The sequence below is a fragment of the Daphnia magna genome, linkage group LG5 (assembly GCF_020631705.1).
Source record: "Daphnia magna isolate NIES linkage group LG5, ASM2063170v1.1, whole genome shotgun sequence".
In the NCBI taxonomy this organism is placed as follows: Eukaryota; Metazoa; Arthropoda; class Branchiopoda; order Diplostraca; family Daphniidae; genus Daphnia; species Daphnia magna.
Genome location: NC_059186.1, coordinates 923,985 through 947,594, shown reverse-complemented (window position 1 = coordinate 947,594; position 23,610 = coordinate 923,985). Strand labels below are relative to the sequence as shown.

The 23,610-nt window shown below is 41.7% G+C and overlaps 9 protein-coding genes and 3 long non-coding RNA genes across 15 annotated transcripts; 6 read left to right on the top strand and 6 right to left on the bottom strand.

Moving 5' to 3' along the window:
- Positions 1 to 2,131: 2,131 nt before the first annotated feature.
- LOC123472469 (endocuticle structural glycoprotein SgAbd-1-like) lies at positions 2,132 to 3,222 on the top strand. Its single transcript, XM_045174053.1, has 3 exons — positions 2,132 to 2,356; positions 2,441 to 2,703; positions 2,788 to 3,222. The coding sequence occupies exons 1-3, from the start codon at positions 2,348 to 2,350 to the stop codon at positions 3,113 to 3,115; spliced, it is 600 nt and encodes a 199-aa protein (XP_045029988.1). The 5' UTR covers positions 2,132 to 2,347; the 3' UTR covers positions 3,116 to 3,222.
- A 692-nt stretch (positions 3,223 to 3,914) lies between these two features.
- On the top strand, positions 3,915 to 5,410 carry LOC116935390 (carboxypeptidase A1). Its single transcript, XM_032942705.2, has 7 exons — positions 3,915 to 3,934; positions 4,136 to 4,265; positions 4,338 to 4,448; positions 4,513 to 4,636; positions 4,707 to 4,756; positions 4,825 to 4,947; positions 5,011 to 5,410. The coding sequence occupies exons 1-7, from the start codon at positions 3,915 to 3,917 to the stop codon at positions 5,254 to 5,256; spliced, it is 804 nt and encodes a 267-aa protein (XP_032798596.2). The 3' UTR covers positions 5,257 to 5,410.
- A 1,290-nt stretch (positions 5,411 to 6,700) lies between these two features.
- LOC116922410 lies at positions 6,701 to 8,304 on the bottom strand. Its single transcript, XM_032928773.2, has one exon. It carries the CDS (start codon positions 7,585 to 7,587, stop codon positions 6,784 to 6,786), a length of 804 nt encoding a protein of 267 aa, XP_032784664.2. The 5' UTR covers positions 7,588 to 8,304; the 3' UTR covers positions 6,701 to 6,783.
- Positions 8,305 to 8,891: 587 nt separating this feature from the next.
- LOC123472473 (carboxypeptidase A1-like) lies at positions 8,892 to 9,984 on the top strand. Of its 3 annotated transcripts, XM_045174063.1 has the most exons (5): positions 8,892 to 9,050; positions 9,151 to 9,297; positions 9,355 to 9,520; positions 9,587 to 9,791; positions 9,866 to 9,984. In XM_045174063.1, the coding sequence occupies exons 1-4, from the start codon at positions 8,974 to 8,976 to the stop codon at positions 9,605 to 9,607; spliced, it is 411 nt and encodes a 136-aa protein (XP_045029998.1). In that variant the 5' UTR covers positions 8,892 to 8,973; the 3' UTR covers positions 9,608 to 9,791; positions 9,866 to 9,984. The 3 variants fall into 3 exon arrangements, with proteins under 3 accessions (XP_045029998.1, XP_045029996.1, XP_045029997.1); XM_045174061.1 differs by having other exon boundaries at positions 9,151 to 9,520; XM_045174062.1 differs by having other exon boundaries at positions 9,151 to 9,520; positions 9,587 to 9,984.
- Positions 9,411 to 10,775, bottom strand: LOC123472481. The gene is made up of 4 exons (XR_006646925.1): positions 10,573 to 10,775; positions 10,110 to 10,504; positions 9,624 to 10,049; positions 9,411 to 9,551 (listed from the first exon to the last, which is right to left on the bottom strand). It is a non-coding gene; the product is annotated as an uncharacterized LOC123472481 (long non-coding RNA).
- Positions 10,776 to 11,016: 241 nt separating this feature from the next.
- Positions 11,017 to 12,056, bottom strand: LOC123472467 (endocuticle structural glycoprotein SgAbd-1-like). Its single transcript, XM_045174049.1, has 3 exons — positions 11,898 to 12,056; positions 11,536 to 11,813; positions 11,017 to 11,451 (listed from the first exon to the last, which is right to left on the bottom strand). Exons 1-3 carry the CDS (start codon positions 11,904 to 11,906, stop codon positions 11,124 to 11,126), a joined length of 615 nt encoding a protein of 204 aa, XP_045029984.1. The 5' UTR covers positions 11,907 to 12,056; the 3' UTR covers positions 11,017 to 11,123.
- A 473-nt stretch (positions 12,057 to 12,529) lies between these two features.
- Positions 12,530 to 14,056, top strand: LOC123472480. Its single transcript, XR_006646924.1, has 2 exons — positions 12,530 to 12,914; positions 13,783 to 14,056. It is a non-coding gene; the product is annotated as an uncharacterized LOC123472480 (long non-coding RNA).
- A 325-nt stretch (positions 14,057 to 14,381) lies between these two features.
- On the top strand, positions 14,382 to 16,029 carry LOC123472483. The gene is made up of 3 exons (XR_006646927.1): positions 14,382 to 15,065; positions 15,134 to 15,528; positions 15,589 to 16,029. It is a non-coding gene; the product is annotated as an uncharacterized LOC123472483 (long non-coding RNA).
- Positions 15,654 to 16,929, bottom strand: LOC123472475 (carboxypeptidase A1-like). 2 transcript variants are annotated; one of them, XM_045174067.1, is made up of 5 exons: positions 16,590 to 16,925; positions 16,341 to 16,487; positions 16,118 to 16,283; positions 15,847 to 16,051; positions 15,654 to 15,772 (listed from the first exon to the last, which is right to left on the bottom strand). In XM_045174067.1, the coding sequence occupies exons 1-4, from the start codon at positions 16,664 to 16,666 to the stop codon at positions 16,031 to 16,033; spliced, it is 411 nt and encodes a 136-aa protein (XP_045030002.1). In that variant the 5' UTR covers positions 16,667 to 16,925; the 3' UTR covers positions 15,654 to 15,772; positions 15,847 to 16,030. The 2 variants fall into 2 exon arrangements, with proteins under 2 accessions (XP_045030002.1, XP_045030001.1); XM_045174066.1 differs by having other exon boundaries at positions 16,118 to 16,487; positions 16,590 to 16,929.
- A 407-nt stretch (positions 16,930 to 17,336) lies between these two features.
- LOC123472465 lies at positions 17,337 to 18,936 on the top strand. The gene has a single exon (XM_045174043.1). The coding sequence runs from the start codon at positions 18,050 to 18,052 to the stop codon at positions 18,851 to 18,853; it is 804 nt and encodes a 267-aa protein (XP_045029978.1). The 5' UTR covers positions 17,337 to 18,049; the 3' UTR covers positions 18,854 to 18,936.
- A 1,311-nt stretch (positions 18,937 to 20,247) lies between these two features.
- LOC123472379 (carboxypeptidase A1-like) lies at positions 20,248 to 21,504 on the bottom strand (the record flags this gene model as incomplete). The annotated part of the gene is made up of 6 exons (XM_045173789.1): positions 20,248 to 20,627; positions 20,691 to 20,813; positions 20,882 to 20,931; positions 21,002 to 21,125; positions 21,190 to 21,300; positions 21,373 to 21,504. Coding segments are annotated over 6 exons (786 nt in total), but the record flags the coding sequence as incomplete, so codon positions are not given.
- A 911-nt stretch (positions 21,505 to 22,415) lies between these two features.
- On the bottom strand, positions 22,416 to 23,455 carry LOC123472468 (endocuticle structural glycoprotein SgAbd-1-like). The gene is made up of 3 exons (XM_045174050.1): positions 23,297 to 23,455; positions 22,935 to 23,212; positions 22,416 to 22,850 (listed from the first exon to the last, which is right to left on the bottom strand). The coding sequence occupies exons 1-3, from the start codon at positions 23,303 to 23,305 to the stop codon at positions 22,523 to 22,525; spliced, it is 615 nt and encodes a 204-aa protein (XP_045029985.1). The 5' UTR covers positions 23,306 to 23,455; the 3' UTR covers positions 22,416 to 22,522.
- Between the last annotated feature and the right edge of the window lie 155 nt (positions 23,456 to 23,610).

Here is a 23,610-nt window from a genome sequence, read left to right as displayed (position 1 = left end):
TTTTGAATACGGCCCTTAAGATTAGTTTACTTGATTGCCCCTTCCCAATTATTGCTGCTTATTCCCCCCCACCCCCCCTGCGTTTGGATAAATCAACAGCTAAATTTAATAGTCTACCCTAACGGACATTAGATGAACTCGCGGCAGCTCATTCCGACTTCTTAAAGCTGCATCATCACCAAAACTGCGAGCAGTTCGAGGGTCACGACGAGAATTTATTTACATTTCTGCCTGATTTATATAAAACAGAATAAAAACAATTTTGTGATGGTTAACTGCAGAGAACGTGAAAAAGAGTGGGTTTGGTCGTCCAATTAATCCACCGTTTATAATTCATGTGGACACCTAATTTCCTCCATTTGGAGTTTATAGCCTTTCCTTTCCATGTATCCAGCCAGTGTGGTCATTATTCCAATCATTTTTCAAACTGTCCTGACTTTTGCGTCACTCTTTTCAGCCATTCCCAGACCTGCAATTAGCATTAGATAAGCACTCATTAGTAACGCATATGGTATCACGCATGGTAACGGTGCTATAGCGAACCAACACCGTTACCAAATGTAAAATGTTTTATCAAGTCTTTTATACTGCACCAAAGAGACTTGCAAAACGCTGCAGCTCTTTATGGCACAAGTTGACGTTTCTTGTTAAATTTCGCAAAGAGAATAAACTGAATTGACAGTAATAAAAAATGAACTTTATTCGTCACTTCTTTTATTATCTATTGAATAGAATCTTGTTTATGCTAGAGAGATACTTACATATGAAAAACGCTACAATAGAAAAATCGTATGGTCTATTGTTAATCACGGATCGTGAATGGAACGTGTATCAGTCCCGCCGTAAGACCGGGAAAGTTATCTTCGGTTGGCACTAGGTGGCACGTGAGTAGCACGTTGAATTAAACCTTTTAATTCCTGCGGAATCTCATGTTGGCAATTTATTGAGAGTAAAAGTGATTAGCAGGTAGGTTGATGCATCAGCGAAACCCATACTGCCCTCTTCGCTTTATTGTTTTCGATGAGTGACAAAACAGAGAAAAAGAATGCTGCGCGAATGGATTCTGTCACTGTCTATGGTATATGCTGTTGTATTCTCGTAATATAATTCAGGTGTTAATCGAACTGACCCCATGGGAATCTTTCAACCCCTAATGGATTCTTAAAAGGTTCGTCGTTTGCTCGTAAGCCAGTTTGAATGGCAGGTGAAGGCCAGTGTAAAAAAAAAAAATAATCGACTAACTTTTCGTTTTTATGGCATAGCAGTCTTGGTCCTGGTCTTGGTCTTGGTTGTTTTTTTTTATCAGATAACGGAAATCCTCAGATTAATTATTTATTACCTCCATTGGCTGCTGCCATCGAGGATGCGTTCGTCAGATTGGCTGGTGATGGTGATATCAGCGTATTTGTTATCCTTGTTGTAGCTGGGAGTAGAGTAAGCTGGTGCAGGTTAGCTAGTAGTAGGGTACTTTGGTGCAGGGAAGTTTGGGGTAGTATAGCTAGGAGCTTTGTATTCCGGCTTGTTGCTGGAAGGCGCAGCGGCAGCAACAGCCAAGAAAGTGCCGATGACAAACTACGAAAAGAAATTGAAACTTTTCAATAAGCGATGAAAATGTAAACCAATAAAATCAAAAGAAATTCCATTTGTTAGTTTCGTGTTGCGTACTTTTGATGAATTGAACAACTGATGTCTTGAATCACCTTCAAACGAGTTTATGTAGCCGGCAAAAAGAGTGTGTCGCTTCTATTTCATTTATTGACCTACTTTTAGAAGCGATGATCACCGTCTTTTGGTGGTTAATTATGCATTCCAGGCCATGGGTCTTGCAATGCAGGGATTGCATGCGGCAAATAGGAATCATAAGAATCAACGTCTACATGCTCTTGCTTATTCTTCAGCTGTTAATTGAGCAATTAACATCCATTCTAGTCGATTCTAGTAGTTTCCGCAAAGACGTTTACATTGGAATAGGAATGAAATGGAAGGGGTAGGAGGAAGTCAACATACCCAGTTCTAACAAATTCAATGCTTTTATGCAGTGCATAGACAATTTTTAGTAGCTTGGGCTGAATGCGGGCTTTTGAAATGGAAAAATGTTGACAGTGTGGCAGAAGAGTCTATCGCAAAGTAAGACAAAAGTGTTGTAAAAAGCTAGTGTGAAAAGTGAGAGCGCAGAATTTTTTTGCACAACGCCCGAACCTGTACTGCTTGAACGAAAGCTAGCAGCTAAAACAACTAGGTCAACTGAATGCCCGACTGCATGTTACTTACCATTCACCTGACTATATAAGCCCAGCAATAAGGAACCAAAAGCATCAGTTGTTTACCAAACTAACCTAAGTACAACATGAAGCTGGTAAGGCATTTTGTCACTAATTCTTCCTAACCTGGAGACAGACAAAACTTTGGACTTTAAACTAATGACGATATTTTCCGATAGTTCTTCGTCGCCGCATTCTTGGCTGTTGCTGCCGCCGTACCATCCAGCTACAAGCCGGAATACAAGGCTCCCAGCTCCCCTGCCCCAAACTACCCGGCACCAAAGTACCCTACTACTAGCTACCCCGCACCAGCCTACCCCGCACCAGCCTACCCCGCACCAGCCTACCCCGCACCAGCCTACAACAAGGATAACAAATACGCTGACATTACCATCACCAGTCAATCTGATGAGCGCAACCTCGATGGCAACACCCAATGGAGGTAATTGAATTTCATTCTTTATACTACTTAAGATGAGTATAAAAGGTTATCATAACCGAAAAAATTAAATCTTTTAATTCACAGCTATGCCCAGTCTGACTACACTACCCGTGAAGAGTCCCAGGTCCAGAAAAAGATGCAAGGAGTCACCTACGATTCTTACGGAAAAGAATCGTACGGTGAAGTCTTAGGCAACACCAACAAAGGATCCTCTTACTGGGTTTCCCCTGAAGGCCAGAAATTCACTTTGACTTGGGCCGCTGATGAAGCTGGATTCCAGCCCAAAGGTGACCACTTGCCCGTCGCTCCCGTCCACGAATACGAGCTCCCAGTTGCTCCCGTGCATGAATACGAACTCCCAGTTGCCCCCGTCCACATCCCTTTCAACGGCAAAGGCTACAAGATCTACTAAATTAATGAAATATCAATTGCATAAATAATTTAAAGCCATGTATTTCAGGCCTTACGCCTCTTGGCTCTTGGTGTAAAAACGTGTAAATATAAAGCGGAGACTATCTAGCAAACTTGTTTCTTTGAAGCACATATTCAATGTGGTTCTTGGTGAAATTGAGCTTTTTCGTCGACTTTGGGTGTTGGGCCTTGATTAGTTGTTGAGAGTATTTTGAAGCGATAAAGGTGAATCCGGAATAATGTGAAGATGCAACATGATGCGAATTCATGCTGGACATTGTATGGGAACAGAGGGATGTGCACTTAAGAAAGTGTCCGATCACTAATCAAAATTGATGTTCATAATAAATAACTCGGAATCGCAATAAAAAGTGTAGCGTCCAAAACTGTTCTGTTAGAAAGCCTTCGTTTGAAATAGCAAATGTGCTGGAATTAAAAGATAGTGAAAAACAGCTCTTGCGTAATTTTGTTTTTCAACGAGTAATTAATACTCCGTCTTCCATTTCTTTAGTCTCTCAACGGCTACTTTTTTTATTTTAACTGAACAGTTTCGGGAAACTGTTTATTGCACTATATTATGCGGCATCAGTGAAAAACGTGTTTGGGTCACTGACTTTATACCTTAAACAAGCAGTTCAGCTTTTACCAGATCTCCCGTTTTGACCGAAGCTCCAAGGATCGATATGAATTTCGTAGTAATTAGTACCTTGCAATTCGACACATTTTAATAGGTGAAACGGTATAGTTAATAGTTTGTCAGGAAAAGTCAACATTAACTTAAAATACCTCTGAAAATCCCTATGTTGATGGGCCCTTCACGGTTTGCCACTTCGCAATGTCAGATGCAAGATTTTTAGATGTCACAATAGTTTTTTTTTTTTTGTGTGTGTTTTTTTGTGTGACAAACCGTGCAAGAAAACGTTTCGTTGCGTACATACTTGCAATCGTCTTTTCGGTGAAATTTGCCCGCCCAAATGCCCATCTTGTGCCTACGTTAAACTACCTAACTACAACCCCAAAGCAAAGTACAAATCGTCCAAGCGATTATTAGCAGTGGTCTTTCAGCAAACAAACCGGTCCACTTTTTCGATTGCAATATCCATGCTAGAGAGTGGATTACAGCGGCTACTTGCGTGTGGATCATCGACCAGGTATATAAAAGAAAAGCTCGTAAAAATTGTGTTTGGCTTCTCAACTATAATAGTGGTCCTGTATAATCAAAGATAACAACTGGATATGGTTCCTATCCGGAGATTACTTCGCTCGTTGACCAGTACGATTGGAAATTTGTTCCTATTGCCAATCCAGATGGATACGCCTATACTTGGAATACTGTATAAGTTGGAGTCATAAATCGCGTATTCAACAATTGACAAGAAACTGTTTAATTTCTATAAGGATCGCAATTGGAGGAAGAATCGTCTTGTTAACAATGAATCGACGTGCGTCGGTGTCGATGCTAACCGCAATTTTCCGATCGGTTTTGCCGGATCTGGTTCCTCCAGCGATCCCTGTTCAGGAAGTATAATTTTCACTGAATCTATTATATCAATTGATACAAATATAATTTTTCTATATGTCACTCTGTATAGCTTATCATGGAATTGCCGCATTCTCCGAGCGCGAAGCCAGCGCATTTAGAGTAAAACTTGTCTTATTGGTGCTAAAAATCAATTAGATGGATAACACTGTTTCTTTGTTGAACATTAGGACTTGATTGCCGCTGATCGTGGCAGAGTTAAAACAACTATCTCTCATATGCATTCTTATTCACAAATGTTTCTTTCACCTTACGGCTACACCACCGATTTACCTGCGGAATATCCTGAGATGGTATAAGAAACAAATGATGAGACCAAGTGTTCTTGTAAATACAATTTATTTATTTTTATTCAGTTCCGTGCCATGGAAATCGCTGTGAATGCGTTAACATCCACGTACGGGACACCCTATACCTACGGAAATACCGCTGTTACCATTTGTAAGTTTATTACGTTCTCCTTACGTTTTCATCATCGTCCAGCGGGAAAATTAAGAGCTTTGTTACCTTCATGTTACAGACATCGTGAGTTACAGTGGCATCTGGTGACACCACGGATCATTACTACGAGAACGAAGGGGTTGTTTATTCATACACTATAGAACTTCGAGACTCGGGTACTTATGGTTTCCAATTACCGCCCGATCAAATTGTTCCAACGGCCACCGAAACCTGGAATGGATTGAAAGCAATGATCAATGCTATTTGAGTGTCGTTTGTAACGTCTTCCCCATTAGTTAACGCAAAATAAAACGAAATGCCCCTTTGCGAAAAAAGTCTATAAAAAATAAAAATAGATTTATTACTCTATATAAAAAATGATAAATAAGCCGATATAAATATATATTTAGGGTTGAATTTATGGCTAGAACAAAATCAGTTTCTTTTGTATAAAAAACAAAAAAAAAGCGGACTTCCTCTTTGCTAAGATATCCTCATGATATCCTCAAGACCTATGGTACCCAAGTTTCGAAGAGGGTCATGGCTGCCTACCCCACCTTTCTGTAGGCGGAAGATTGACCAGCAACCAACGAGCTACCCCTTCTCCACCTAGCGACTCCCTAAGTCTTGTGTGACTGCACTTATCTCTCTATCCAGTATTGGTTGGATATGACGACGCCCAAACTGAAGAAACGACGCCGACGGATAGCCGGTCGTTCCGTCATTTTGGCGTAGTCGATGACACCGTCGCTACCGGTGAATGCCTCCGGCGATTTTTCATCGCTGTCGGGTAAGTCCCAATTGAGTTATCGTGAAGACTTTTTTTTTTTTTTTTTAATTAAGTTGCATTAAAAAAATACGTACCCGTTTTCGTTTTGAACTTTGGTCGAGTTCTGCGTAATGGCATTTTTCGGATCGTAAATCGATTCGAGCTTGTAACTTTTGTTCCGGTTAAACATCTTTATCCAACTGAACACACTTGGCTATTTCTTTTCTTTTTCTTTATCTGTTTTTTAAAATTAGCACAATTGAATGTTATACGAGTAATGGAATCACTAGACAAAAGCTGAGAACTAGTGAACTAGATCGAGTCAGTGTCCACAGTCAACTGATGCGCCGATTGTGCACCCCTTCCTTTTAGGTTCCCTCCCCGCCCCCCCACTCTCTTTACCTGGCCCTCGTGTGTTTTCCATTATCCCAAAGTGGAACCCACTGATACTATTCGATCTTATACAAGCCATCTGAAAACAACATACCTTTCCAACCGAAAGGAAACAAAAAAATGCCAATCATCGTGCTATGCGCCTTACGTCATCGATTTATCTTTTTTGAGTTGTGGGATAGATCGACGATGAGGCAAAAGTCGACAATCAGTGAGCAAGTCTGGTTCGATTTTCGTGTGTGTTTTCCCAATGTAACGTGTTCTCTTAAAATATGTAACATGGTCACCGATCTATTTCGAAATGGACTTCTCGTGCCCCCCATCCCAGACGCCTAGTCTCGTTATCGTTGGCCGCAAGTCACAGTAGGATCGTAGAGATAAATAAGCCGAGTATTGATTTCTCTTGTTTTCTTCACGTTTCAATTCGACTCGTTAAGAAGACAAGAAACACATTTTTATGTTTAACGGTCAAGATTTTGTATTGTCAATCAATTCAAGTTTATAGCGAATGAAATCAACTTCATTTCTAGATGCTGCCCCAACCATCGCGGATGCAATTCATGTGGACGGACGGTTCGAAAGCGTCGCGACACCAAGAACATTCGGCGCTGAGGCCGCCGTCGTTGCCGATGAACCAAAAGGCCCGGTAGGCGTCGCTGAGAGGCTGGTAATCATCGCGAGTCAGCAGGTTGTCGTATTTCTGCGAATGCCAATACGCGTCGGCCGCGTAATTTTTCAAGAAATCCCAACTCATTTTCTTTAATTTATTAGTCGACTTGTAGCCGTGCTTGTTGGCCGTCACCCTGGTCCGCATGGCGCAGCGCAGGAACTCGTAACGATCCGAATGGCACATGGTGCACATTCTGTACGGCGCTTGGCAATTGCGTCGGCTCATCGCACGCACGTAAGGCTCCACGCCAAGTTCCATCAACTGGGTGAGCACATTGAGACGGCCCATCGAGTTGGGCGGATAGGCCATCACCCATTCGAGGACCGTTTGATTCATCAGTTGCTCTTCTGTCCATTTTTCTGGCACAGGTCGATCGGTCGAATGGGAGATGGTCTTTTGTTCCGTGCAACAAGGCGGGATGCAAGCGCTGGGGTCGGCCGGGGCCGGCATCAGTGGATGAGGTGGACAAGGCTCTGCTGGTTCCACGGGACAGTAGACACGAAGAGGACATGTCGGTAGCTGAGGACAGTTGCACTTTGAGGCAGACGTGGCGGCGCTACTGTCGGTAGTTTGACTGACTGGGCAGAATCCGTAATAGACAATGAGGCCAACCATGATCACGGCGATTAAAGAAAGAATGCCTTTTGTTGTTTCTTCCATGATTAGAACATTTGATTTAATCAACGGGAGCAAGTATTTCAGCCAAAATTGAAGTTGTTTGTCGAACGGATTTTCGAATCTCTTTTCCGGCTCAACACCCACCGGAAGTCGTCAAAGAAATGTCGCAATCATTCGTATCGACGCACCGCATTTTAACGCATTTATTTCAACATTTGTTTTTAGCCTAGTCGAAAAGAAAAAAACGCTAGCGTCTGATAAGCGTCCAGATAAAACCAACTTCATTTGCATAAGATTAGATAATATCGCTATTGCCTATACAAGTCAAATACTTTTAAACAATTGATTTTGAATCCGTTTGATGGAGCAAATTCGACTAATTCAAAACCATTTTAGGACCAATTCGGAGAATTACGTGGCGTGTATTACGGGAATTACGTGAATTACGTGGCAGGTACCGGCCGATACCTGTACTGGCCATACCAACTATACCTATAGAGTGGTAACATACTGCCTAGCAAGCCCATTACTGGGAGTCGCAAACAACTATTATATACCGTGAAATATGGGCCCGAAACATGGTTGGTAAACGCCGTGATGCACTTTCCGTGAAAAATCTTTTTTCAAATTAATTCTGAAAATAAACTTTCAAATGTTATAAATGAACTTTAAAGGAAAAAGTGTAAAGAAAATTATTTTATATCACAGTTAGACAAAAATTAACGGGAAATTCAAAATAAAACGGCATATTATGCAGAAAATCTCACAAGGTATATACTATATAGCATGCAAGTGTAACTGCCTTTCCTGCCGCTAGGGTATAGGCAGAATGATCTGGTACTGCACCGCTAATATAAGATTTCTTTTGATTAGTTTTACATCCTGACGGTGCGTTAAATTGTTCTTCGCATATCCGATGGAGCAGACATTAAAGCCTATTAGTGGCTTCTATAGTAACAAGGCGAAAGTTGACTGTTATATGATTCTTCACGGTTATCACACTCTTAGTACTGCAGTTGTCCATTGAATACACATAAAGAAAACTATTGCGGCCAGGAAAGTAGATAAGAGAGAGGTGACAATCTGAAGTTTGTTTTCGTTCGTGTATAGTTTTACAATGATAACAGTGGGTTCGTGTATACCCTTCAAGCCTGGTAAGCTTAGCTATCAACGGCAAACATCTCATCGTGACGTTCGTTGACGGTCAGCTTCGGTTATTGGGTTAGCAACGGAATTTGTTAGGAGTCAATAAGTCATTCAGTCTAGCTAGGAGTACGATTAAGTAAATTGAAATAGACAAAATCAGACGAGATGATAATGAAAGATTATCGAAAACGTAAGGCTGGTTACCATCACAACAGGATTTATTATTTTAAACCAGTTTTATATCTTTCTTTAGCTCGTAAACTAAAGTGAACTGGAGAAAAAATGAAGATTCCCTTCGCAGTTTTATGTAGTAGTTTGCTTTTATCAATTTCAGTGACAGCAAACGTCGATTACTCCGGGTATTTAAATTACATTTCCCAATGCATAACAAGCTCAGCTATTACCTGACACACACTGAGGTCTTAAAAGTTGTTAACCTGAAGCATTTCTCTATGGCAGGCATGTTGTGATCCGTGCGATTCCCGAGACGAAAGACCAACTGGAACTTTTGGATGATTGGTTCTCGCAAACGACCAGCTTCCTCGACTTCTGGTTCCCACCGAGTAAAATTAACAAGTTTGTCGACATTCGCGTCCATCCCGAATGGTACGTTTCATCTTCAATCAGGTTGTACATGTTATTTAATCTGTATACCGTTAACAGGTACAACCATGTGGTTGAAACCTTAACTCGTATGAACATTAATCATAAAATCCATATTGCTGATGTTGGTGAGTTGGTGCGACAGGAACAAGAGACCATCGCTCTCCGACGCGCACTTTACAGTGGAAAAGCAATTGATCTTGAAAATTATCACACGTACGAAGAGGTAAATCCATATTCCCATAAACAGTGTTCACCTGCAAGTTTTATTTTATATTATTGTTCAAAACAGGTGACGTTCTTACTTGGCTGACTTGGCTAATACAAACCCAATAGTGTCGACTAAGGTTGGAGGGACAACCGCAGAGGGTCGTGACATTGTTCAGTTAATCATCAGCACTCATCTTTCTGCCAATAAACGTGTTGAGTTCTTCGAATGCAATGTGCACGCAAGAGAGTGGATTACGGCCGCAACATGCATTTGGATTATTGACCGGGTAAAGAGACGTACTTTTTGCTTTCTTTTGACAACATTATAGTGTTTGTTATACATGATTAATTGTATACGCAGATCACTACTGGGTATGGTTCTGATCCCGAAATTGGCGCATTGCTCTCGACAAAGGAGCCTGCAGCGATGTCCACAGTGTAGTTTTTTCTCACACATGGAAGTACAGTCATTCCTGGACAGCTTTTTCCCACACTCGATTTTTACTCTGTGCCCGCATTTTGGGATCACCTTCTCCACCTCAATCCTAGAAAGGAAAGCCGTTTGAAGTGGATTAATAAAGGAAGATGAGCGAACTTGTCTTTACCGACAGAAGACACTGCTCAATTGTTTGTTGCTCTCTTTGGACCCACATTTTCAGTGGTACATGTGGCCACAAGGCAATTCTTTTACCTCCTCGACAGTACAAGTCAATGCGAGTCTCTTCTTCAATGGGACACCACATTTCGTAGGAACAGTGTGTCAACATCCTAGTAGCTGCTCGATTTGAGCATTGCAGAAGACTGTTTCAGCAGAAATAGAGCACGCAACACGGGCCAGGTGATTACACGGTAACCGTTTCTCAATAAGCTCGCCACATATGTTTTCTTCCAAAGAAGATGCTTCCCCACAAACGACGTTCAAAACGTGACCACAAGCACGTTTTAACGATATGGGTGCAAAGCATATTTCTTTGCTTGGCTCACGGAAACACGGCATGTCCTAAGAATTATAAAAATTAATAATTTAAACAGTTCAACTGGACAGATGTTGCAACAAAGAAATTGTACCTTAGTATGACCACATCTCAACTGCTTTGAAACCGTTTCTTTACAAGCATGCACAGTTCTACGGTCATGGCAAGGTAATGAACAATAATGTCCACCATCAACGGGTGATCCACATTTGATTTTACATTTCCCTTGTGCTTTTATCTCCTGCTCACTGCAACGAATGGTGACCATGTGATGGCATGGTAATGTGTAATTAATCAGGGCTGTGCTTAGTGATCACTAATTAGTGATCGGACACTTTCTTAAGTGCACATCCCTCTGTTCCCATACAATGTCCAGCATGAATTCGCATCATGTTGCATCTTCACATTATTCCGGATTCACCTTTATCGCTTCAAAATACTCTCAACAACTAATCAAGGCCCAACACCCAAAGTCGACGAAAAAGCTCAATTTCACCAAGAACCACATTGAATATGTGCTTCAAAGAAACAAGTTTGCTAGATAGTCTCCGCTTTATATTTACACCTTTTTACACCAAGAGCCAAGAGGCGTAAGGCCTGAAATACATGGCTTTAAATTATTTATGCAATTGATATTTCATTAATTTAGTAGATCTTGTAGCCTTTGCCGTTGAAAGGGATGTGGACGGGGGCAACTGGGAGTTCGTATTCATGCACGGGAGCAACTGGGAGCTCGTATTCGTGGACGGGAGCGACGGGCAAGTGGTCACCTTTGGGCTGGAATCCAGCTTCATCAGCGGCCCAAGTCAAAGTGAATTTCTGGCCTTCAGGAGAAACCCAGTAAGAGGATCCTTTGTTGGTGTTGCCTAAGACTTCACCGTACGATTCTTTTCCGTAAGAATCGTAGGTGACTCCTTGCATCTTTTTCTGGACCTGGGACTCTTCACGGGTAGTGTAGTCAGACTGGGCATAGCTGTGAATTAAAAGATTTAATTTTTTCGGTTATGATAACCTTTTATACTCATCTTAAGTAGTATAAAGAATGAAATTTAATTACCTCCATTGGGTGCTGCCATCGAGGTTGCGCTCATCAGATTGACTGGTGATGGTAATGTCAGCGTATTTGTTATCCTTGTTGTAGGCTGGTGCGGGGTAGGCTGGTGCGGGGTAGGCTGGTGCGGGGTAGGCTGGTGCGGGGTAGGCTGGTGCGGGGTAGCTAGTAGTAGGGTACTTTGGTGCCGGGTAGTTTGGGGCAGGGGAGCTGGGAGCCTTGTATTCCGGCTTGTAGCTGGATGGTACGGCGGCAGCAACAGCCAAGAATGCGGCGACGAAGAACTATCGGAAAATATCGTCATTAGTTTAAAGTCCAAAGTTTTGTCTGTCTCCAGGTTAGGAAGAATTAGTGACAAAATGCCTTACCAGCTTCATGTTGTACTTAGGTTAGTTTGGTAAACAACTGATGCTTTTGGTTCCTTATTGCTGGGCTTATATAGTCAGGTGAATGGTAAGTAACATGCAGTCGGGCATTCAGTTGACCTAGTTGTTTTAGCTGCTAGCTTTCGTTCAAGCAGTACAGGTTCGGGCGTTGTGCAAAAAAATTCTGCGCTCTCACTTTTCACACTAGCTTTTTACAACACTTTTGTCTTACTTTGCGATAGACTCTTCTGCCACACTGTCAACATTTTCCCATTTCAAAAGCCCGCATTCAGCCCAAGCTACTAAAAATTGTCTATGCACTGCATAAAAGCATTGAATTTGTTAGAACTGGGTATGTTGACTTCCTCCTACCCCTTCCATTTCATTCCTATTCCAATGTAAACGTCTTTGCGGAAACTACTAGAATCGACTAGAATGGATGTTAATTGCTCAATTAACAGCTGAAGAATAAGCAAGAGCATGTAGACGTTGATTCTTATGATTCCTATTTGCCGCATGCAATCCCTGCATTGCAAGACCCATGGCCTGGAATGCATAATTAACCACCAAAAGACGGTGATCATCGCTTCTAAAAGTAGGTCAATAAATGAAATAGAAGCGACACACCCTTTTTGCCGGCTACATAAACTCGTTTGAAGGTGATTCAAGACATCAGTTGTTCAATTCATCAAAAGTACGCAACACGAAACTAACAAATGGAATTTCTTTTGATTTTATTGGTTTACATTTTCATCGCTTATTGAAAAGTTTCAATTTCTTTTCGTAGTTTGTCATCGGCACTTTCTTGGCTATTGCTGCCGCTGCGCCTTCCAGCAACAAGCCGGAATACAAAGCTCCTAGCTATACTACCCCAAACTTCCCTGCACCAAAGTACCCTACTACTAGCTAACCTGCACCAGCTTACTCTACTCCCAGCTACAACAAGGATAACAAATACGCTGATATCACCATCACCAGCCAATCTGACGAACGCATCCTCGATGGCAGCAGCCAATGGAGGTAATAAATAATTAATCTGAGGATTTCCGTTATCTGATAAAAAAACCAACCAAGACCAAGACCAGGACCAAGACTGCTATGCCATAAAAACGAAAAGTTAGTCGATTATTTTTTTTTTTACACTGGCCTTCACCTGCCATTCAAACTGGCTTACGAGCAAACGACGAACCTTTTAAGAATCCATTAGGGGTTGAAAGATTCCCATGGGGTCAGTTCGATTAACACCTGAATTATATTACGAGAATACAACAGCATATACCATAGACAGTGACAGAATCCATTCGCGCAGCATTCTTTTTCTCTGTTTTGTCACTCATCGAAAACAATAAAGCGAAGAGGGCAGTATGGGTTTCGCTGATGCATCAACCTACCTGCTAATCACTTTTACTCTCAATAAATTGCCAACATGAGATTCCGCAGGAATTAAAAGGTTTAATTCAACGTGCTACTCACGTGCCACCTAGTGCCAACCGAAGATAACTTTCCCGGTCTTACGGCGGGACTGATACACGTTCCATTCACGATCCGTGATTAACAATAGACCATACGATTTTTCTATTGTAGCGTTTTTCATATGTAAGTATCTCTCTAGCATAAACAAGATTCTATTCAATAGATAATAAAAGAAGTGACGAATAAAGTTCATTTTTTATTACTGTCAATTCAGTTTATTCTCTTTGCGAAATTTAACAAGAAACGTCAACTTGTGCCATAAAGAGCTGCAGCGTTTTGCAAGTCTCTTTGGTGCAGTATAAAAGACTTGATAAAACATTTTACATTTGGTAACGGTGTCGGTTCGCTATAGCACCGTTACCATGCGTGATACCATATGCGTTACTAATGAGTGCTTATCTAATGCTAATTTCAGGTCTGGGAATGGCTGAAAAGAGTGACGCAAAAGTCAGGACAGTTTGAAAAATGATTGGAATAATTACCACACTGGCTGGATACATGGAAAGGAAAGGCTATAAACTCCAAATGGAGGAAATTAGGTGTCCACATGAATTATAAACGGTGGATTAATTGGACGACCAAACCCACTCTTTTTTCACGTTCTCTGCAGTTAACCATCACAAATATGTTTTTATTCTGTTTTATATAAATCAGGCAGAAATGTAAATAAATTTTTGTCGTGACCCTCGGACTGCTCGAAGTTGTGGTGATGCAGCTTTAAGAAGTCGGAATGAGCTGCCACGAGTTCATCTATAATTTAATGTCCGTTAGGGTATTAAATTTAGCTGTTGATTGATCCAAACACATGGGGGGGGGATAAGCAATAATTGGGATCGAAAGGGCAATCAAGTAAACTCATCTTCAGGGCCGTATTCAAAATAAGCCCATAACCCCCAAAACACTTTGGGGGGTTATGGTTTAATTTGGGTTGTTTTGGGGGGGTTATGGGCTTATTTTGAAAACGGCCCTTAAGATTAGTTTACTTGATTGCCGACAGATGAGAAAAAGCTAGACTGCGGCCACGTTTCGGAGTTCGTCTGTCCTGGAAAACCAGCAATAGTTATCCCTTGCCAGGCTACGGTCAACCGTCGAATGCCTTGTGGACATAAACAAAAGGGTATATGTTCCAAGCCCATTGAACGATGTCTTCAGGAAATAGTTCGGTCTCTTCCGTGCGGCCATAGCATCAAAACCGTGTGCTGGAACACGACTCCACCTTGCACAACCGTTGTAGAGAAGATGTTGCTGTGTGGTCACATGCATCCTGTCCGGTGCAGTGAGGGGATTGGTTCAATATTGTTTGCAACCAAGAAACCGAAGTACTCCATCCACTTTGTTCGCACGTGCAAGTGGTTTCCATGCTCAATCGCGAAAAATAAGTTTCAATTGTGCCAATGGAAATGTAAAGCCGAACCGTTAAAGATGCTGCATTGTGGACACGAAATTCGTCTTCCATGTGCACAACAGATTGACAAGAGCATCACTTGCACAGCCCTGATTAATTACACATTACCATGCCATCACATGGTCACCATTCGTTGCAGTGAGCAGGAGATAAAAGCACAAGGGAAATGTAAAATCAAATGTGGATCACCCGTTGATGGTGGACATTATTGTTCATTACCTTGCCATGACCGTAGAACTGTGCATGCTTGTAAAGAAACGGTTTCAAAGCAGTTGAGATGTGGTCATACTAAGGTACAATTTCTTTGTTGCAACATCTGTCCAGTTGAACTGTTTAAATTATTAATTTTTATAATTCTTAGGACATGCCGTGTTTCCGTGAGCCAAGCAAAGAAATATGCTTTGCACCCATATCGTTAAAACGTGCTTGTGGTCACGTTTTGAACGTCGTTTGTGGGGAAGCATCTTCTTTGGAAGAAAACATATGTGGCGAGCTTATTGAGAAACGGTTACCGTGTAATCACCTGGCCCGTGTTGCGTGCTCTATTTCTGCTGAAACAGTCTTCTGCAATGCTCGAATCGAGCAGCTACTAGGATGTTGACACACTGTTCCTACGAAATGTGGTGTCCCATTGAAGAAGAGACTCGCATTGACTTGTACTGTCGAGGAGGTAAAAGAATTGCCTTGTGGCCACATGTACCACTGAAAATGTGGGTCCAAAGAGAGCAACAAACAATTGAGCAGTGTCTTCTGTCGGTAAAGACAAGTTCGCTCATCTTCCTTTATTAATCCACTTCAAACGGCTTTCCTTTCTAGGATTGAGGTGGAGAAGGTGATCCCAAAATGCGGGCACAGAGTAAAAATCGAGTGTGGGAAAAAGCTGTCCAGGAATGACTGTACTTCCATGTGTGAGAAAAAACTACACTGTGGACATCGCTGCAGGCTCCTTTGTCGAGAGCAATGCGCCAATTTCGGGATCAGAACCATACCCAGTAGTGATCTGCGTATACAATTAATCATGTATAACAAACACTATAATGTTGTCAAAAGAAAGCAAAAAGTACGTCTCTTTACCCGGTCAATAATCCAAATGCATGTTGCGGCCGTAATCCACTCTCTTGCGTGCACATTGCATTCGAAGAACTCAACACGTTTATTGGCAGAAAGATGAGTGCTGATGATTAACTGAACAATGTCACGACCCTCTGCGGTTGTCCCTCCAACCTTAGTCGACACTATTGGGTTTGTATTAGCCAAGTCAGCCAAGTAAGAACGTCACCTGTTTTGAACAATAATATAAAATAAAACTTGCAGGTGAACACTGTTTATGGGAATATGGATTTACCTCTTCGTACGTGTGATAATTTTCAAGATCAATTGCTTTTCCACTGTAAAGTGCGCGTCGGAGAGCGATGGTCTCTTGTTCCTGTCGCACCAACTCACCAACATCAGCAATATGGATTTTATGATTAATGTTCATACGAGTTAAGGTTTCAACCACATGGTTGTACCTGTTAACGGTATACAGATTAAATAACATGTACAACCTGATTGAAGATGAAACGTACCATTCGGGATGGACGCGAATGTCGACAAACTTGTTAATTTTACTCGGTGGGAACCAGAAGTCGAGGAAGCTGGTCGTTTGCGAGAACCAATCATCCAAAAGTTCCAGTTGGTCTTTCGTCTCGGGAATCGCACGGATCACAACATGCCTGCCATAGAGAAATGCTTCAGGTTAACAACTTTTAAGACCTCAGTGTGTGTCAGGTAATAGCTGAGCTTGTTATATGCATTGGGAAATGTAATTTAAATACCCGGAGTAATCGACGTTTGCTGTCACTGAAATTGATAAAAGCAAACTACTACATAAAACTGCGAAGGGAATCTTCATTTTTTCTAAAGTTCACTTTAGTTTACGAGCTAAAGAAAGATATAAAACTGGTTTAAAATAATAAATGCTGTTGTGATGGTAACCAGCCTTACGTTTTCGATAATCTTTCATTATCATCTCGTCTGATTTTGTCTATTTCAATTTACTTAATCGTACTCCTAGCTAGACTGAATGACTTATTGACTCCTAACAAATTCCGTTGCTAACCCAATAACCGAAGCTGACCGTCAACGAACGTCACGATGAGATGTTTGCCGTTGATAGCTAAGCTTACCAGGCTTGAAGGGTATACACGAACCCGCTGCTATCATTGTAAAACTATACACGAACGAAAACAAACTTCAGATTGTCACCTCTCTCTTATCTACTTTCCTGGCCGCAATAGTTTTCTTTATGTGTATTCAATGGACAACTGCAGTACTAAGAGTGTGATAACCGTGAAGAATCATGTAACAGTCAACTTTCGCCTTGTTACTATAGAAGCCACTAGGCTTTAATGTCTGCTCCATCGGATATGCGAAGAACAATTTAACGCACCGTCAGGATGTAAAACTAATCAAAAGAAATCTTATATTAGCGGTGCAGTACCAGATCATTCTGCCTATACCCTAGCGGCAGGAAGGGCAGTTACACTTGCATGCTATATAGTATATACCTTGTGAGATTTTCTGCATAATATGCCGTTTTATTTTGAATTTCCCGTTAATTTTTGTCTAACTGTGATATAAAATAATTTTCTTTACACTTTTTCCTTTAAAGTTCATTTATAACATTTGAAAGTTTATTTTCAGAATTAATTTGAAAAAAGATTTTTCACGGAAAGTGCATCACGGCGTTTACCAACCATGTTTCGGGCCCATATTTCACGGTATATAATAGTTGTTTGCGACTCCCAGTAATGGGCTTGCTAGGCAGTATGTTACCACTCTATAGGTATAGTTGGTATGGCCAGTACAGGTATCGGCCGGTACCTGCCACGTAATTCACGTAATTCCCGTAATACACGCCACGTAATTCTCCGAATTGGTCCTAAAATGGTTTTGAATTAGTCGAATTTGCTCCATCAAACGGATTCAAAATCAATTGTTTAAAAGTATTTGACTTGTATAGGCAATAGCGATATTATCTAATCTTATGCAAATGAAGTTGGTTTTATCTGGACGCTTATCAGACGCTAGCGTTTTTTTCTTTTCGACTAGGCTAAAAACAAATGTTGAAATAAATGCGTTAAAATGCGGTGCGTCGATACGAATGATTGCGACATTTCTTTGACGACTTCCGGTGGGTGTTGAGCCGGAAAAGAGATTCGAAAATCCGTTCGACAAACAACTTCAATTTTGGCTGAAATACTTGCTCCCGTTGATTAAATCAAATGTTCTAATCATGGAAGAAACAACAAAAGGCATTCTTTCTTTAATCGCCGTGATCATGGTTGGCCTCATTGTCTATTACGGATTCTGCCCAGTCAGTCAAACTACCGACAGTAGCGCCGCCACGTCTGCCTCAAAGTGCAACTGTCCTCAGCTACCGACATGTCCTCTTCGTGTCTACTGTCCCGTGGAACCAGCAGAGCCTTGTCCACCTCATCCACTGATGCCGGCCCCGGCCGACCCCAGCGCTTGCATCCCGCCTTGTTGCACGGAACAAAAGACCATCTCCCATTCGACCGATCGACCTGTGCCAGAAAAATGGACAGAAGAGCAACTGATGAATCAAACGGTCCTCGAATGGGTGATGGCCTATCCGCCCAACTCGATGGGCCGTCTCAATGTGCTCACCCAGTTGATGGAACTTGGCGTGGAGCCTTACGTGCGTGCGATGAGCCGACGCAATTGCCAAGCGCCGTACAGAATGTGCACCATGTGCCATTCGGATCGTTACGAGTTCCTGCGCTGCGCCATGCGGACCAGGGTGACGGCCAACAAGCACGGCTACAAGTCGACTAATAAATTAAAGAAAATGAGTTGGGATTTCTTGAAAAATTACGCGGCCGACGCGTATTGGCATTCGCAGAAATACGACAACCTGCTGACTCGCGATGATTACCAGCCTCTCAGCGACGCCTACCGGGCCTTTTGGTTCATCGGCAACGACGGCGGCCTCAGCGCCGAATGTTCTTGGTGTCGCGACGCTTTCGAACCGTCCGTCCACATGAATTGCATCCGCGATGGTTGGGGCAGCATCTAGAAATGAAGTTGATTTCATTCGCTATAAACTTGAATTGATTGACAATACAAAATCTTGACCGTTAAACATAAAAATGTGTTTCTTGTCTTCTTAACGAGTCGAATTGAAACGTGAAGAAAACAAGAGAAATCAATACTCGGCTTATTTATCTCTACGATCCTACTGTGACTTGCGGCCAACGATAACGAGACTAGGCGTCTGGGATGGGGGGCACGAGAAGTCCATTTCGAAATAGATCGGTGACCATGTTACATATTTTAAGAGAACACGTTACATTGGGAAAACACACACGAAAATCGAACCAGACTTGCTCACTGATTGTCGACTTTTGCCTCATCGTCGATCTATCCCACAACTCAAAAAAGATAAATCGATGACGTAAGGCGCATAGCACGATGATTGGCATTTTTTTGTTTCCTTTCGGTTGGAAAGGTATGTTGTTTTCAGATGGCTTGTATAAGATCGAATAGTATCAGTGGGTTCCACTTTGGGATAATGGAAAACACACGAGGGCCAGGTAAAGAGAGTGGGGGGGGGGAGGGAACCTAAAAGGAAGGGGTGCACAATCGGCGCATCAGTTGACTGTGGACACTGACTCGATCTAGTTCACTAGTTCTCAGCTTTTGTCTAGTGATTCCATTACTCGTATAACATTCAATTGTGCTAATTTTAAAAAACAGATAAAGAAAAAGAAAAGAAATAGCCAAGTGTGTTCAGTTGGATAAAGATGTTTAACCGGAACAAAAGTTACAAGCTCGAATCGATTTACGATCCGAAAAATGCCATTACGCAGAACTCGACCAAAGTTCAAAACGAAAACGGGTACGTATTTTTTTAATGCAACTTAATTAAAAAAAAAAAAAAAAAAAGTCTTCACGATAACTCAATTGGGACTTACCCGACAGCGATGAAAAATCGCCGGAGGCATTCACCGGTAGCGACGGTGTCATCGACTACGCCAAAATGACGGAACGACCGGCTATCCGTCGGCGTCGTTTCTTCAGTTTGGGCGTCGTCATATCCAACCAATACTGGATAGAGAGATAAGTGCAGTCACACAAGACTTAGGGAGTCGCTAGGTGGAGAAGGGGTAGCTCGTTGGTTGCTGGTCAATCTTCCGCCTACAGAAAGGTGGGGTAGGCAGCCATGACCCTCTTCGAAACTTGGGTACCATAGGTCTTGAGGATATCATGAGGATATCTTAGCAAAGAGGAAGTCCGCTTTTTTTTTTGTTTTTTATACAAAAGAAACTGATTTTGTTCTAGCCATAAATTCAACCCTAAATATATATTTATATCGGCTTATTTATCATTTTTTATATAGAGTAATAAATCTATTTTTATTTTTTATAGACTTTTTTCGCAAAGGGGCATTTCGTTTTATTTTGCGTTAACTAATGGGGAAGACGTTACAAACGACACTCAAATAGCATTGATCATTGCTTTCAATCCATTCCAGGTTTCGGTGGCCGTTGGAACAATTTGATCGGGCGGTAATTGGAAACCATAAGTACCCGAGTCTCGAAGTTCTATAGTGTATGAATAAACAACCCCTTCGTTCTCGTAGTAATGATCCGTGGTGTCACCAGATGCCACTGTAACTCACGATGTCTGTAACATGAAGGTAACAAAGCTCTTAATTTTCCCGCTGGACGATGATGAAAACGTAAGGAGAACGTAATAAACTTACAAATGGTAACAGCGGTATTTCCGTAGGTATAGGGTGTCCCGTACGTGGATGTTAACGCATTCACAGCGATTTCCATGGCACGGAACTGAATAAAAATAAATAAATTGTATTTACAAGAACACTTGGTCTCATCATTTGTTTCTTATACCATCTCAGGATATTCCGCAGGTAAATCGGTGGTGTAGCCGTAAGGTGAAAGAAACATTTGTGAATAAGAATGCATATGAGAGATAGTTGTTTTAACTCTGCCACGATCAGCGGCAATCAAGTCCTAATGTTCAACAAAGAAACAGTGTTATCCATCTAATTGATTTTTAGCACCAATAAGACAAGTTTTACTCTAAATGCGCTGGCTTCGCGCTCGGAGAATGCGGCAATTCCATGATAAGCTATACAGAGTGACATATAGAAAAATTATATTTGTATCAATTGATATAATAGATTCAGTGAAAATTATACTTCCTGAACAGGGATCGCTGGAGGAACCAGATCCGGCAAAACCGATCGGAAAATTGCGGTTAGCATCGACACCGACGCACGTCGATTCATTGTTAACAAGACGATTCTTCCTCCAATTGCGATCCTTATAGAAATTAAACAGTTTCTTGTCAATTGTTGAATACGCGATTTATGACTCCAACTTATACAGTATTCCAAGTATAGGCGTATCCATCTGGATTGGCAATAGGAACAAATTTCCAATCGTACTGGTCAACGAGCGAAGTAATCTCCGGATAGGAACCATATCCAGTTGTTATCTTTGATTATACAGGACCACTATTATAGTTGAGAAGCCAAACACAATTTTTACGAGCTTTTCTTTTATATACCTGGTCGATGATCCACACGCAAGTAGCCGCTGTAATCCACTCTCTAGCATGGATATTGCAATCGAAAAAGTGGACCGGTTTGTTTGCTGAAAGACCACTGCTAATAATCGCTTGGACGATTTGTACTTTGCTTTGGGGTTGTAGTTAGGTAGTTTAACGTAGGCACAAGATGGGCATTTGGGCGGGCAAATTTCACCGAAAAGACGATTGCAAGTATGTACGCAACGAAACGTTTTCTTGCACGGTTTGTCACACAAAAAAACACACACAAAAAAAAAAAAACTATTGTGACATCTAAAAATCTTGCATCTGACATTGCGAAGTGGCAAACCGTGAAGGGCCCATCAACATAGGGATTTTCAGAGGTATTTTAAGTTAATGTTGACTTTTCCTGACAAACTATTAACTATACCGTTTCACCTATTAAAATGTGTCGAATTGCAAGGTACTAATTACTACGAAATTCATATCGATCCTTGGAGCTTCGGTCAAAACGGGAGATCTGGTAAAAGCTGAACTGCTTGTTTAAGGTATAAAGTCAGTGACCCAAACACGTTTTTCACTGATGCCGCATAATATAGTGCAATAAACAGTTTCCCGAAACTGTTCAGTTAAAATAAAAAAAGTAGCCGTTGAGAGACTAAAGAAATGGAAGACGGAGTATTAATTACTCGTTGAAAAACAAAATTACGCAAGAGCTGTTTTTCACTATCTTTTAATTCCAGCACATTTGCTATTTCAAACGAAGGCTTTCTAACAGAACAGTTTTGGACGCTACACTTTTTATTGCGATTCCGAGTTATTTATTATGAACATCAATTTTGATTAGTGATCGGACACTTTCTTAAGTGCACATCCCTCTGTTCCCATACAATGTCCAGCATGAATTCGCATCATGTTGCATCTTCACATTATTCCGGATTCACCTTTATCGCTTCAAAATACTCTCAACAACTAATCAAGGCCCAACACCCAAAGTCGACGAAAAAGCTCAATTTCACCAAGAACCACATTGAATATGTGCTTCAAAGAAACAAGTTTGCTAGATAGTCTCCGCTTTATATTTACACGTTTTTACACCAAGAGCCAAGAGGCGTAAGGCCTGAAATACATGGCTTTAAATTATTTATGCAATTGATATTTCATTAATTTAGTAGATCTTGTAGCCTTTGCCGTTGAAAGGGATGTGGACGGGGGCAACTGGGAGTTCGTATTCATGCACGGGAGCAACTGGGAGCTCGTATTCGTGGACGGGAGCGACGGGCAAGTGGTCACCTTTGGGCTGGAATCCAGCTTCATCAGCGGCCCAAGTCAAAGTGAATTTCTGGCCTTCAGGAGAAACCCAGTAAGAGGATCCTTTGTTGGTGTTGCCTAAGACTTCACCGTACGATTCTTTTCCGTAAGAATCGTAGGTGACTCCTTGCATCTTTTTCTGGACCTGGGACTCTTCACGGGTAGTGTAGTCAGACTGGGCATAGCTGTGAATTAAAAGATTTAATTTTTTCGGTTATGATAACCTTTTATACTCATCTTAAGTAGTATAAAGAATGAAATTCAATTACCTCCATTGGGTGTTGCCATCGAGGTTGCGCTCATCAGATTGACTGGTGATGGTAATGTCAGCGTATTTGTTATCCTTGTTGTAGGCTGGTGCGGGGTAGGCTGGTGCGGGGTAGGCTGGTGCGGGGTAGGCTGGTGCGGGGTAGGCTGGTGCGGGGTAGCTAGTAGTAGGGTACTTTGGTGCCGGGTAGTTTGGGGCAGGGGAGCTGGGAGCCTTGTATTCCGGCTTGTAGCTGGATGGTACGGCGGCAGCAACAGCCAAGAATGCGGCGACGAAGAACTATCGGAAAATATCGTCATTAGTTTAAAGTCCAAAGTTTTGTCTGTCTCCAGGTTAGGAAGAATTAGTGACAAAATGCCTTACCAGCTTCATGTTGTACTTAGGTTAGTTTGGTAAACAACTGATGCTTTTGGTTCCTTATTGCTGGGCTTATATAGTCAGGTGAATGGTAAGTAACATGCAGTCGGGCATTCAGTTGACCTAGTTGTTTTAGCTGCTAGCTTTCGTTCAAGCAGTACAGGTTCGGGCGTTGTGCAAAAAAATTCTGCGCTCTCACTTTTCACACTAGCTTTTTACAACACTTTTGTCTTACTTTGCGATAGACTCTTCTGCCACACTGTCAACATTTTCCCATTTCAAAAGCCCGCATTCAGCCCAAGCTACTAAAAATTGTCTAT